Genomic DNA, 13,085 nt, shown 5'->3' with positions numbered 1-13,085 from the left:
ATCAGATATTCAGGTTTTTCAATAATTTTAAAGCCAGAAAAAAACAGAATCCAAATTTTACTGATTGTTTTTAATTGTTTGGGAATTTGGGAGAAGGTAGTAGGGAAAAGAGGAGAAGCTTTCAGGGAAAGGAAAGAGGAAATAATGGGAGAGGGGAAAATGAGATAATCCCCGAAAGTGCTTGCAAGTCACCCACATGTCATTCATATAAAATCAAACACTTACTGCAGTTACTCTCTGCTCCCAGTCATGTTTATCATCTGACAGAATTTCTCTGATTTTGTTGATGGATTCCTCAAGGTCTCGGCTGGAATAAATCTGTGGAGAAGAAGTGTAATGAAGCTTAATAAAATGTTTTCATTAAGCTGCAACATGATCCCCTCACTGAGCCAAAGCACTCCTTAAATACTGAGTTTAGTAACTTCCTCTGTAATAATCACACCAGTCATCCACACCTTTTAAAACATGTTCGATGCTTTATATTTCGATAAGTTAAAACAGGATGCCTCTGTCAGATACAATTTAAAACAAGTACTCTAAACATACAGTCCACAGGCTTCTCTGCAGGTCTGCGCAAAAGAACCTCAATGATATGTATAAAGATTTTAAAATATCCAAGATTCTTAGGGGATATTATGAACATTATCTTCTCTTATCTTTCATACATTCTGAATTTAGTCTACTATCAATAAAAACTCCTAAGGATAATGTTCATGTCCTTTGAAACCAGATTACAGGGGGCAGCTGTTGTCTAGGTTAAGATGTGGTTGTACTCTTATGTTTCTGCAGGCAATTCAGATACATACTGATGTAAAAAAATAATGCAAATTCACATATAATGGTGGGTGATAGGAACAGTGAGCTCTACTGCTAATATTATTATCAACAGACTTGTTGAGATGAATGCAAATAAGCTGCCTCACCCACAGGCTGAAGTGAGCCCCGGTCAATATTTATTGGCTTGGTTTCCATGCTCAGACATAATAGCATCCTTGTGTCTGCAACAATTCCATCATTTTAAAGCATAAAATGGGCAATTTAAAATGACTGAAGGAATTGGGCTCATAGTGTGGTGTGATGGTGCTCTAGTCCCCCCTCATCCTTTCAAGAACTGAAAGGCCACCCGATGGTTGTTTCAACGCTTGAAAAGAGAGAGAATAAGAGCGTCTCATCCCACAACATTGAGTAGATCCTCGTGGCATTTTCATATCACCCCTGTTATGCTCCAAAATGGCAGAGCGGTCCCATGACAGAAACAAAGACGCCATCACATCTAGTTTGGCCTTCACCTGACCAGAAGAGGAGAAGGTCTGATCACGGTAACAGTGTAATTCCTCAATTATCAGACTAAGATGCTAGGCTAATGAAGTTGTAATACCAGTTAAAAGACTAACAAGATAATGCCGCAGTTATCCCAGTCATTATATAAAATAGCCAATTCCAAAGCCTTTATTGGTTATCCCAGTCTTAAAACCATTAGAATCAATGGACTTGCACTGGAGTAACTCAGCATACAATTTCACAGTGGATCTAGTGTGGAATAGTGGTTAATATCATAATGGGACCATGGAGACCTGGGTTCAACTCCCAAATCAACTACAAAGCTCATCAGGTGAACCAACTATTCCTTTGGCCCTATTCACAGTGTTGTGAGGATTTAAAAAAGGAGGAAACAATCATGCATGATGCCCTGAGCTCCTTGGAGAAATGGTAGGGGAAAAAAAATCTGGAACGCGTGTTATCCGTATCTATGGTTATGGCTGAGGGAAAGAAGAGAGAACCACACTGGCACAAAGGAGGGTGTGGGCAAATGGGAAGTTCCTTGTGGTTATGGAACTGAAAGAATTATGTTCATTGCCAGCTGTCTATTTCACAAGAGCAGAATTCAATGTGCCCACAAGAAAGGACACTTTTGGCTTTTCAGTAAGTGTTTAAAATATGTTGTACTATTTACCTGAACAGTAGGGACATCATCAAAAGCTTTAATGAAATCCTCTTCATCAACAGCACCAGCTCCTTCTTTAGCCACTGTGAGATGCAGAAGAAAGAGAGCCTTCAGGGTTAATACGTAACAAATTAATGAAGTTAACAGCTAAAACAACAAGAAGATTTGGTTTTTATACCCCACTTTTCTCTACTGAAAGGAGTCTCATAGCAGCTTACAATTGCCTTCTCTTCTCCCCCCCCCCCAACAAATACCTTGTGAAGCAGGTGGGACTGAGAGAGTTCTGAGAGAAGTGTGACAAGCCCAAGGTCAACTGAATGTGGAGGAGTGGGGAATTTGATCTGGTTCTCCAGACTAGAGTCCACTGCTCATACGGAGGAGCTGGGAATCAAATCTGGTATCCCAGATTAGAGCCTACCTCTTTTACCTACTACACCGCTCCCAAGTCTCTGAAAGTGCTTGGGCATCCCTTGTGCAATGCTGGCACTTCCAGGTAAACCCGGAAGTCACATCATAGCACTGGTTGTCTGGATTGCTCCCCTCACCTTCAGCTGGTTGCTTCCACCAGCCAATCAGCTGAGGGTTGGCAGGCAACCCAGTCAATTGGCAGGTGATCGCCCACCATTACCAGGAAGATGGAAACTCTAACACAGAGGGGAAGATAGAGGGGAAGAACAAAAGTCTTTAAAATGTTTACTAGATGTGTTACAGTTTTACACAGACTGAACAACTTTCCTACAGATACCATTTAGCAACAAAATGCTTTTCCTTGACAAGCTGGTTTCCCTTGCAGTTAAACTCACCATGAAAGACCAACCATCTGAAAAATACACTTGCCCTAGGAGAACCACTACTAATTTGATACTATGTCAAGAACAATGTTATTTCTACCAATCTGTTGATAGGTAAACTGCATGCACATGCAGACAGGATTTAGACTAGGTCCAAATGAGACGGAAAGAAGGTTAACTTTTCAATCTCACGTCAGTTTATCTAATTGAAACCCAGACACTCTCACTGCTGCCAGCAGTTTTTAAAGTATAAAAGCGTCTTTTTTTAAGGCTTGCATTTTTTTAAACTGCTAGTAACAGCACTAAAAAAACAAGACTTCATCAATGAAACTGAGCAGAAATGGAGTTTAAATCCCCCTTCCCTACCTAAAAGGTCCTGATTCGAATCACAGGTGTGCACACATGCAATTATTTAGTCTCACCTATAATTAATTTATCTCTAGCAGACCAGGGATGCAAGTATGGTCCTTGAAACAGTCAACATTCCAACCTTCTGAGTTCTCTCTTAGTCTTTCAAATTACTTCAAATGTATTCTGAGGCTACGGATCAAAATGAAAGCACCATGGAGCTTAATGACAAGCTCTGATTTGTCCAAGCCTGACTTACCTGGGGTTTTAGAGACCATAGCAGCTGTTCCAGTTCTGCGAGCAGTTCCCATCCCACCTTTTCTAGAGGTCGAAGGAGCCTTTGAAGATGTAGAAGAACTGGCTGAAGAAGGTCTGTTCCCGTCCACGGAGTCATCATCATCAAAATTTTTATCTGCAGAACAAGCACAATTCCAAATTCAGAGATACGTTCAAATTTTGTGCCAAATCCTCCTTGAAGAATTGCCGTAGAAAAAAATCCAGTCACAAGTTTAAATATCCAGCTTCAGGGTTATTGCTAGACACTGGCACAATCATTTTTAATCACATGTGTTAAATTGCTCCTCACAATACACCCTTTCAGAACATTTCCAACTATATGCAGGCTATATTTCTCATGTAACATGGAACAAACTTCAAATTAGTTTGAAATGGGGGGATGGGGTACTCAAAGTTATTTCTTAATCCAGTAAACATAGGTGGGAATATTTATTAGTGGTGACTACTAATCCAAGAGAAACTCAAGTCATCAGCATGCATTTGTTCGATGTTTACTAAAATCACATCATACATTACCTAGTTCCATAAAAGTCAAATTACTGATATCCAGATAATTAGCTCAAGTTCTAGGACTTGTTCTAAATTTTTCTTCACGAGCATAAATTATGTTTTTGGAAATATATATATGCCGGCTCTCCACAGACCTGCTCAAGGTATCTTACCAAATAAAACAACTGCATTAAAATGATTGAGAAACAATCAAAACTCAGTCATAAAATATTTCAAAGCATAAAACGATATCCCTGCCCTGATGAAGATAGACAGGCAGAGTATACATGTTGCAAATTAAGAAATGTTAATAAAACAGCCCTTGAGCTTGAAACTGAGTTTACACAAAAAAAATTGGGGGGGAGGGGGGGTTGGCATGGAGCTTAAAGAAGAATATAATAGGCACCAGGCAGAGAAGTATTGGCAGTGGTCAGCTGCTTTCTCAGCTCCTCTCCCATCCCGACACACCATCCAGTAGCAGTGACAGAATTAAATTTAGTTATGGAGTGAGTTGTGAATGGTCAGTAAAGTATTGTCAACATGTAACTGTGCAGGAGTATGTGTTGCTAGTACAGAGGAAGCTTGGAGGAGGAGAATAGGAATCTGACTTGATTTATCTTTGTTCATGTGCCCTGTTCTTGGTCATGTGCCCTGTTCAGCCAGAAAAATCAGCAATAGCAGAACACATACTAAACCAACCTGGACACAGAATATTATTTGAAAACACAGAAATTCTGGACCACTTTGACAACCATCTAACTACTGCCAATAGATTAGAGCACATATTCAGAATCCCAGGTTCTCCCAGCCTAGATAGTTCAGGAACTACAATTCCCATCAGCCTCTGTCAGCATGGCCAATTGGCCATGCTGGTAGGGGCTGATGGGAATTGTAGTTCCTGAACATCTGGAGAGCCGCAGGTTCCCTACCCCTGGACTACACAGAGAAGCCATTGAAATCCACAAGCATATGGACAATTTCAATAGAAAGGAAGAAACCATGAAAATGAACAGAATTTGGCTGCCAGTTTTGAAAAACACTAGAGTCAAGACAGTGACTAATCAGCTCCACACAAACACAGGATGACTTTAGACAATAAATAATCAAAGGAAACAAAGGCCAGACTATTTCCATTCAGATGCCTCACCTATTGACCTTGCTATCTCCATTGTTACTCACATGCTACACTTCATTGTTATTCACTTGCTAGGCCACTCCTATTCAGATGCCCTCACCTATTGACCTTTACCCACAGGTATATATACTCCACTTGCTTTCCCTTCCAACTATCAGATCCTCTGAAGATGCCAGCCACAGATGCAAGCAAAACGTCAGGAGAGAATGCTGCTAGAACATGGCCATACAGCCTGCAAACCACACGGCACCCCAGTGATTCCAGCCGTGAAAGCCTTTGACAATACAATATAGGGTTGGTTTGTCTCTTCAGACATTTCCCTCAAACCCCTCACAAGGACCTAACCCACTATTTCCCTAAGAGAATAAAGGATACTTCCTAAACTCCAACCTCTTTATCACCCCTGTACCCTATGTGTACCTACATTATAGATGTCTGAATTCTTTTCTTTACTGTGTAAAACCTAACTACCAAACTGATTGACACACACACACACACACACACACACACACACACACACACACACACACACACACACACACACACACACACACACACACACACACACACACACACCCCACACACACACACACACACACACACACACACACACACACACACCCCCCGTAGGCAGGGATTTTCTGGGATGGCTTGTCGGTGGAACTAGAGGTTGTCCATCACAGTATTCCAAAGCAGAGACACCACCTACTGAAAAATCCCCGTCCTCTGGTTGCCATTTGCCATACCTTTTTAGGGTCATGCACTATGGCTCACTCTAGCGCAGTAAAAGTTTTTACTCTCTGTTGGTAGCAATCACCTGTATCAGAAATGAAACACTTCTTTGGGAAATTCCCCTTTACTTCAAAAGCCACTATCTCTGCAGCACAAGGGCTAATGTTAGAGGGGAAATATGACTAGAGTTCCCTTGAGCTCACAGAACTAGTTTCAGAGTTCTTTGGAATCTGGCCATTGGAAATAAGCACATGCTTGAAAGTTCTGAAGAGCCCGTGTTGCACATGTTTACCTCCAAAGGCTGATATAGCCATCTAAAGCACATTTGATTATCTATTCCTGTTCAATAAAACACTCAAGCATGTGCGCCCTATTCTGAATAGGAACAAGCCTGTAGTAGTAAGACAAGTGCAAAGCAGAAGAGCCTGCAGAAGAAACCTCAGGGTTTCATTGCCTCCAGATCTTTAAATACCCCCAGCACCATTCAAACAAGTCATTCAGATTAAAATTAATGGGCCACGCTTTCATAAAAGAGTAAAGGATTGAATACATGAATAATAGGAGCATAGCAAAGGCATTTTGCTTCTACTAATCTTATTGTAATTGTAGAAGGCTGGGTAGCAATTTCATCTTATCTATATTTTCATTCAGCAATTTATAAAACAGGAATTAAATTATGAAAAGACTGCTCTCATTATTATAAAAAAAGAAAGCACAGATACTACAAAAATGATTTATTTGAAAGCAGAATACATATTCTCTGAACTGCAGTATCTCTTTCATACACACACAAACACACACACACACAAACTACAGGTGTGGTTTCTTATACCATAGTATTCCAGTGAAAAACCTCATTTCTAAATTATTCTTATAAATATCAGCTCATTTTTAACATATCGGGGAAAAAATGCTTTATAAAAAGGCAGTTCTTCAAGAATGAAATAAAAAGCCAGCATTCTACTGAAAGTTACAAAAAGATATTTAGCTCTTCACTGACAATAAATAAACATCTCATTCTAATTACTAACTACAACAGCCTAAAAGGTTTCAGTGTTTCCCCTTCGTTTTCAACAATCTAACATATTCAGTTCAAGACACGAGGTCTCTGAATGGCACTTGTGTCCGGCAGAGAGAGAAACAAAGAACAGGATACAATCTGAACATGGATTTCAAGAAATAAGATGCAATTCAAAGTAAAGCTGATATTCTCTACAACATTATAACTGATAGATGCAATTACCATTTATAACAAGGATCAGTGTAGACACACATTTTGTAAAACTAAATCCAACCCACCTTTTTATTTCCGCTGTTTTCAGCAGACATAAACCAAAGCAGGAGGTTGTTCCCCGAGTCTAACATTTATCTATCATTAACAGCAAGTTCCATGACTCAAAGCTCATTTATGACAGACAACTAGAAATTCCAGGCACATGCCTCGAGCAAAAGAGGCCTTTGTTTGCTCACTGCTCTCACTTAAAGGAAGATACAAATCTTTAAAGGTCCTTCTCTACATAAAGGGAAAAATGAGAAATTTGCTTACAGGTGCATATCCTTTTGCAAATAAGCTTCCTCAACATTCCTTCATATTTTCCATAGGGAGCCTAGATGTAATGCTGTCTCACAGACTGCTGCAGCTTTCAGACACAGGACATAATCAATTATTGCCCCTTCTGTTCATTAAGCATGCTGCTTTCGCACCCAGAGTTAAACAGCCCAAGCTTCGGCACAGCTTAGGTGCCTGCGACTTAATAGAGTCCGGTATGTTGAATGCTCAGGCTCAGAACGTTTAGACCTTTTGAGGTAGAAATTGGCTGTTACTTGGAGGCAGCTACAGCAAAGGTGGAAGGCAAGCTCACAATGGCCAGCTTAGCCAAACAAGAGGAAATAGACCAAGTTCGTCCCCATGAGGCATCTAATGGGAGCATCTCAACAGCTGTCATCACTCATCCATGACAAATACATTTTTCAGTATTTGTTTTAGAAGCTAACTCTTTCACGTCTGTGTCAAGGATTAAAATAGAACAAAGAGAAGCTGTGCCAGGAATACAAGGACTTTACACAGGGAAAATATATCTACAATCCCCACCCCCACACCCCAAAATTACAGATGCCCTAAAAAGATATGCCACTGCTTTTATTTGTCTTTAACCAGCCTCGTGGGGAATTGGGAAATTGGTAAAAATCACTCCTCACCTTGCATTCAGGGATCTTTTCTATGGAATCCACTCCAATGTGTTTCAAAATAGTAATGTCAGCTAGCATAACTTAAATACTAAATACTCCCCCCCCCCCTTAGGTAAGTTGTACAATTTGTATTGTACTTATCCCTGTGCGATAAGAAGTTGCAAGGATCCTTTTAAAAGTGCCAGGTTTTTTTTTGCAGGGGAAGAGTTTGGAAACTTAGTATCTATACAGCACTTTCAGGTTACCTTGTTTGTAGGTCTTAGTATACTGAGACTACAGATGGAGAAGAGGGGCTAAGGTTGAGAAAGAGAGAGATGGGCTTGCCTAAGGTCACAAAATAGTAAAACAAGATTCAAACAAGGGACTTTCAGACTCACAGCTCAGTCTATTGATTACTGTATTGCACCAAACTGTATTGCACCAAGCTATTAACCACTGTATTTCACAAAACAATAGTCTCTGAAATATGATAGGTATTCATAGGACTCTTCATTCTTAGCTGAAAATGCTACTAAATTATGTTTCCCCCAAAGCTGGTACGGAGCTTTGGGCTGATCTGTCATCAGTATGCGGATGACACTCAGCTCATTCTGTTGATGGAGGGGGGAGCAGTCGCCGCCCCTGCGGATCTACAGCATTGTTTGGAGGCGGTTACTGGTTGGTTGCAGCCGAGCAAATGAAAACTTAATCCATCGAAGATGGAGATCCTCTGGCTTGGCCGCTGGGGGGAGGTTGGAAATTTCCATCCGCCGGTGTGGGAGGGGGTCTCAGTGGCGCCGACCACCTCCGTTCACAGCCTGCGGATCCACCTGGATTTGTCTCTTTCAGTGGAGACCCAGGTGGCCCATATAACCCAGATTGCATTTCTCCATCTTCGTCAGGCCCGGTGGTTGGCTCCCTTCCTCTCCCACGCGGACCTAGCCACTGTGATCCATGCAACGGTCACCTCCAGGCTAGACTATTGTAACTCGCTTTACGCGGGCCTTCCCTTGCACCTGATCCGGAAGTTAAAACTGGTCCAACATGCGGTGGCTCGTCTGCTTACAGGGGGTGCCTTTCGAGATCATATTTAGCCTGTGCTGCGCCGCCTACATTGGCTCCCAGTTGAATTCCGAATCATCTTCAAGGTGTGGGTGTTGACCTTTAAGGCCTTACGCAGCCAGGGACCCTTGTACCTTCAGGACCGCATTACCCCATATGTCCCTGCTCGGCCTCTGCATTCGACAGAGGTCAATCTGCTGGAGATCCCTGGCCCCTCCATTATGCGACTGGTCTCCACTCGGGCCAGGGCCTTTACGGCTCTGACCCCAGCCTGGTGGAATACTCTTCCTCCAGCTGTCCAGGCCCTGCGTGAATTCCTCAGGGCCTGTAAGACTGAGTTGTTCCACCGGGCCTTTGGTGAGACCAGTCGCTGAATGGTGCCCCCTCTGTTCTCCTGTCTGAGGGTCTCTTCACATCTCTGCGACCCCTGCGCCCCTCCTCCTTGTTAGGGGGATTTTTAAGTAAGGTTTTTGCGGGACGCTGTTTTTATGTGTTAACTACTGTTTTAAATTAGTATTTTAAGGTTCATGGGGGGGGGGTTGCCCCTCTTGTTACTTGTATTTTAAAATGACTATTGTTGTACACCGCCCAGAGCCCTCTGGGGATGGGGCGGTATACAGAAATTAAATAAATAAATAAAGTAATATACTTTATTTACAAGACTATATATTGGCCCCACTCTTATTTAACTTTTATATTAATGTCTCATGATATAAATTTACACACACACACACACACACAAAACCTGCCAGAGGACACATTTCAGTCTTGCTCTATGCAGACAATGCAGAAATCCTTTCAAGAATGCCTACTGACTTAAAAGACAACTGAAAGTACTATTATTGTATTTTTAAATATATATTTAATGCTACATTTTTATCTAACATTGTCTCTCAGTTGTCTTTTTGGCAAGAAGCCACTTTGATCTTCAAGTATGAAAATTCTTGAAAAACTTTTTACCCCCTGGCCAAGACTGCTGCAAACAATCTGTAATCATTGTTTGAAAGTGAAACTGGCCCATACTTCTTGACATCTGTTAAATCTTAATCCTCTTTGGGTATCAAAGTTAGGTGGATTCAGTATGAGCCAAAAACTGCGGTACGAAAACGGTGTAAAATGGCTTAAAATGGTGTAAAAGGGTTTACACTGTTTTCACACACCACTGTTTTTGGCCCATGCGGAATTTGCCTTATATTAGCTCCTCTCCAGGAATCTGGAATTTGCCGTTTTTGTAAAATTCCTTTCATCGTTGCCAGAAGAGGTTCCATTAGCACATCTGTGAAAATTTTTATAGTATGATGCTGGTTACACATCAGGTCCGGTTATTTATTCAGCTTTACCTGCTTCAAGTCCTCTACTAGTTCTATCATTGAAATTCGGTCATTGATTATCTCTCTTTGTTCTTGGGAAAGTTGTGGTACATTTTGCTTAGCTAGGTACTCTTCAATATCCTTTCCCCTTGATATATTACTTTCAAATAATTTTGAATAATAGTGTTAAAAAGCATTCTTAATTGTTTTTTTCATCAGAGGTCTGCATCAGAAGGAATTTTGTGCTCATGGCTGTGAGCGGATGATGCATACATTAGATTACACAGTGATTCAACCACAGTTCATATCATTGTTCTACTCTCAGTGTTCTAAAATGGTTTCAAAGCAATCAACCAATCAGACCTTCCTGGCAAAGAAGGTGTCCAGCACATCAGGCATAAAAGAATACTATTTTGACACCCTAAATACTCTATCCATCCCAAATCATTGTCTTTTCTAGCAGTATTTTCATATGTAAATTTGTTGTGGTTACATTTTCAACTAGATTCCCTAAAATGCTTTTCGAAGGACAGAATGGAACACACCAATGAAAACTACAAGATGCCAGCCTGCTCTCAAAATCATTATGATATATGCAACTTGTTCATTTGCATGAACAACTTGGTCATATACATGACCAAGCTGAAATGAATATTGACATTGTGGTAATGACAGAAGCAACTTTCCAGAAAGTACTAAAGTAATACTACTTTCAACAATACTATTTTATAAAGAAAAGTTAGGTTTATAGCCGATCAATTCTGTTGTGCTATTAACAGCTTTTCTGGGCACTTAGTACTAGGGCGGCACATCGCTTTCTCATCCCCCCCTCACCCCCCCTTCTCCCTCCATTTCAGCTCTTAATTCAATGTCACACATACTAAAATCATTACAGGCACATTGCTGGGAAAAGAGGAGATTTGATAAGATACAGATTTGAAACTACGGTACTTTGTGAGGTAGGTTTGACTGGGTTAGGCTAGGCTAAAATGGGGCTTCTCCAAAACCATCCAACGAGCATCACGACTGAACAAACTTTTGGGTACTAATATTCAAAGCTCCAAACCCCATATCTCATTAGTCCCACTCTGAGACAGAAGCACATTTATTACCATGACCTCATGTGAGAGGAAATCTTTTCCAGTATGTGCTTACTAATATAGTGCATATTGCATAAACTATTCAAGTAAGAAAACTAAAACAGATGGCTTTGTCATTTTCACCTGCTTTCATATAGATTTTTTGAACAGATTCCTCTAAAAATAAGCACTATAGAAGCAATTGCAAAAGGGAGAAAAAGCCAAAGAGATAGAAGCAATACTGAGTCTGCTGCCACAAACATCTCTGATTTACCAATCAATTATATGCATAAGATCTGACCTACAGCAAGACAGAATTGAACACCATATCCCTTGCAGACAGTCTGTGAGAGGGAATGAGAAGACCATGACAGCCAGGTAGAAATATATTCGTATGTTAAATTATGTGCTTGGTGCAGAATATGGAGTTTGCCAAAATGACCTCCATCCTCACCTAGGAAGGAAATGCTACATGTTTCCTTAATTGTTCTTATAGAGCGCTGGCAAAGGATTTAAAGAAAAGGCCCACTAAAAGCTCTTCAGGTGGCTCTGAAGGCTGCTGGCTGACCAGCACTGTGAAAAGACAAGTGTGTATTATCTTAATTGTACCTCCGCATGCTGGGATGAGAGGTGGTGCAGAGAGATGAGAGCAGAAGCTCCAGGTGCTTTACAGAAAATTAAGGAATGATAAAAAAAGGAGGGAGGTTCTTTCTGTTTGCAAGCACTGACTATTGAGGAAGACAGTGTCAGGACCTTGATGAATGTATGGTCAACAACTGTACGAAGCCATCACGACCAGACAGGCAGGCTGGAATATGCAACACACACAATCCTGGCCCATTATTTCAGACAAGATGGTAAACTTAGAGAAGCAGCATCAAATATCAGACTACAAAATGCTACCTCAAGCCTTCACCATACAGTAATTAAGTACAGGGCAAGACGAAACTTCCCTAGAGAGCACCCTAGCAAATGCACGGTTTACATTAGACATCATAATCATTCATCAGGTACTAGACACTGGCAAGTGCAGACAGTAAATAACTTTGTAATATTGTGTTGTGCCATACTAAATGCTCAAGAGCAGAAAGCATTACACTTTGAGAATCTGTTGTGATTCCCAAGTACCCGCTCACACACACACACATACAGAGCCCAGTTTCCACAAGTCAAAGTTGTATTCCAGAAGTCAAGCAGTGAAGTTCCAACACTCACAGCAACAAGCCCAAGGGTAAATCTAAAACAGAAGTCCAAAGATTCAGGCCAAGGTCAAGACAGAACAGAGCGTTCAAAGCAGGAGACACAAGGTCCTCTCCACCGCCTTTCCAGATGCTTCCAAAGACAAGGTGACTCAGAGGGTCGATAAAGCTGTGCACCTGTCAGCTGCCTCAGACCTGCTCCTGCGAATACTCCTCCTCGCTGTCCATGCAGGGCCTGTGCTAGGCTGCCAGGCTTGCACTTTGTCTTCTGTCCTGTAGGGCCCTGAGTGTTCTCGTCCCCCTCTGGTCCTGAGGCTCTGGGAATGAGGGAGGTGAGCAGGCTGGCATCTGTCTTTCCACAGCTCACTCAGAGCTAGAGGGCTGCAGGGTCCTGCACTGGTGTCAGCTGTGGGTTCATGTCTGACCCCACAGGAGCTACTTCTCCCCCTACCACTTCTACTATTGGCTGTGGAGAAGAGCAAGATTTGCAAGATTAGTTAGTTTGGCCATAGCAGCATGTTCTCTGATT

The 13,085-nt window shown here is 41.5% G+C and overlaps 1 protein-coding gene across 16 annotated transcripts in view; it reads right to left on the bottom strand.

Annotated features, from left to right (window-relative positions):
- Window positions 1-13,085, bottom strand: part of CLASP1 (cytoplasmic linker associated protein 1) — a 230,265-nt gene that overhangs the window by 117,079 nt on the left and 100,101 nt on the right. For all 16 annotated transcript variants that reach the window (XM_048485913.1, XM_048485914.1, XM_048485919.1 and 13 more), the window contains 3 exons: window positions 3,344-3,496; window positions 1,955-2,028; window positions 226-318 (listed from right to left, as the gene is read on the bottom strand). In XM_048485913.1, coding sequence (XP_048341870.1) covers window positions 226-318; window positions 1,955-2,028; window positions 3,344-3,496 — 320 coding nt within the window. The remainder of the gene's footprint in view (window positions 1-225; window positions 319-1,954; window positions 2,029-3,343; window positions 3,497-13,085) is intronic.

The sequence above is a fragment of the Sphaerodactylus townsendi genome, linkage group LG02 (genome assembly GCF_021028975.2).
Source record: "Sphaerodactylus townsendi isolate TG3544 linkage group LG02, MPM_Stown_v2.3, whole genome shotgun sequence".
Taxonomy (NCBI): domain Eukaryota; kingdom Metazoa; phylum Chordata; class Lepidosauria; order Squamata; family Sphaerodactylidae; genus Sphaerodactylus; species Sphaerodactylus townsendi.
The sequence above is the reverse complement of the archived record's forward strand: the minus strand, read 5'-3'. Positions and strand labels throughout refer to the sequence as shown.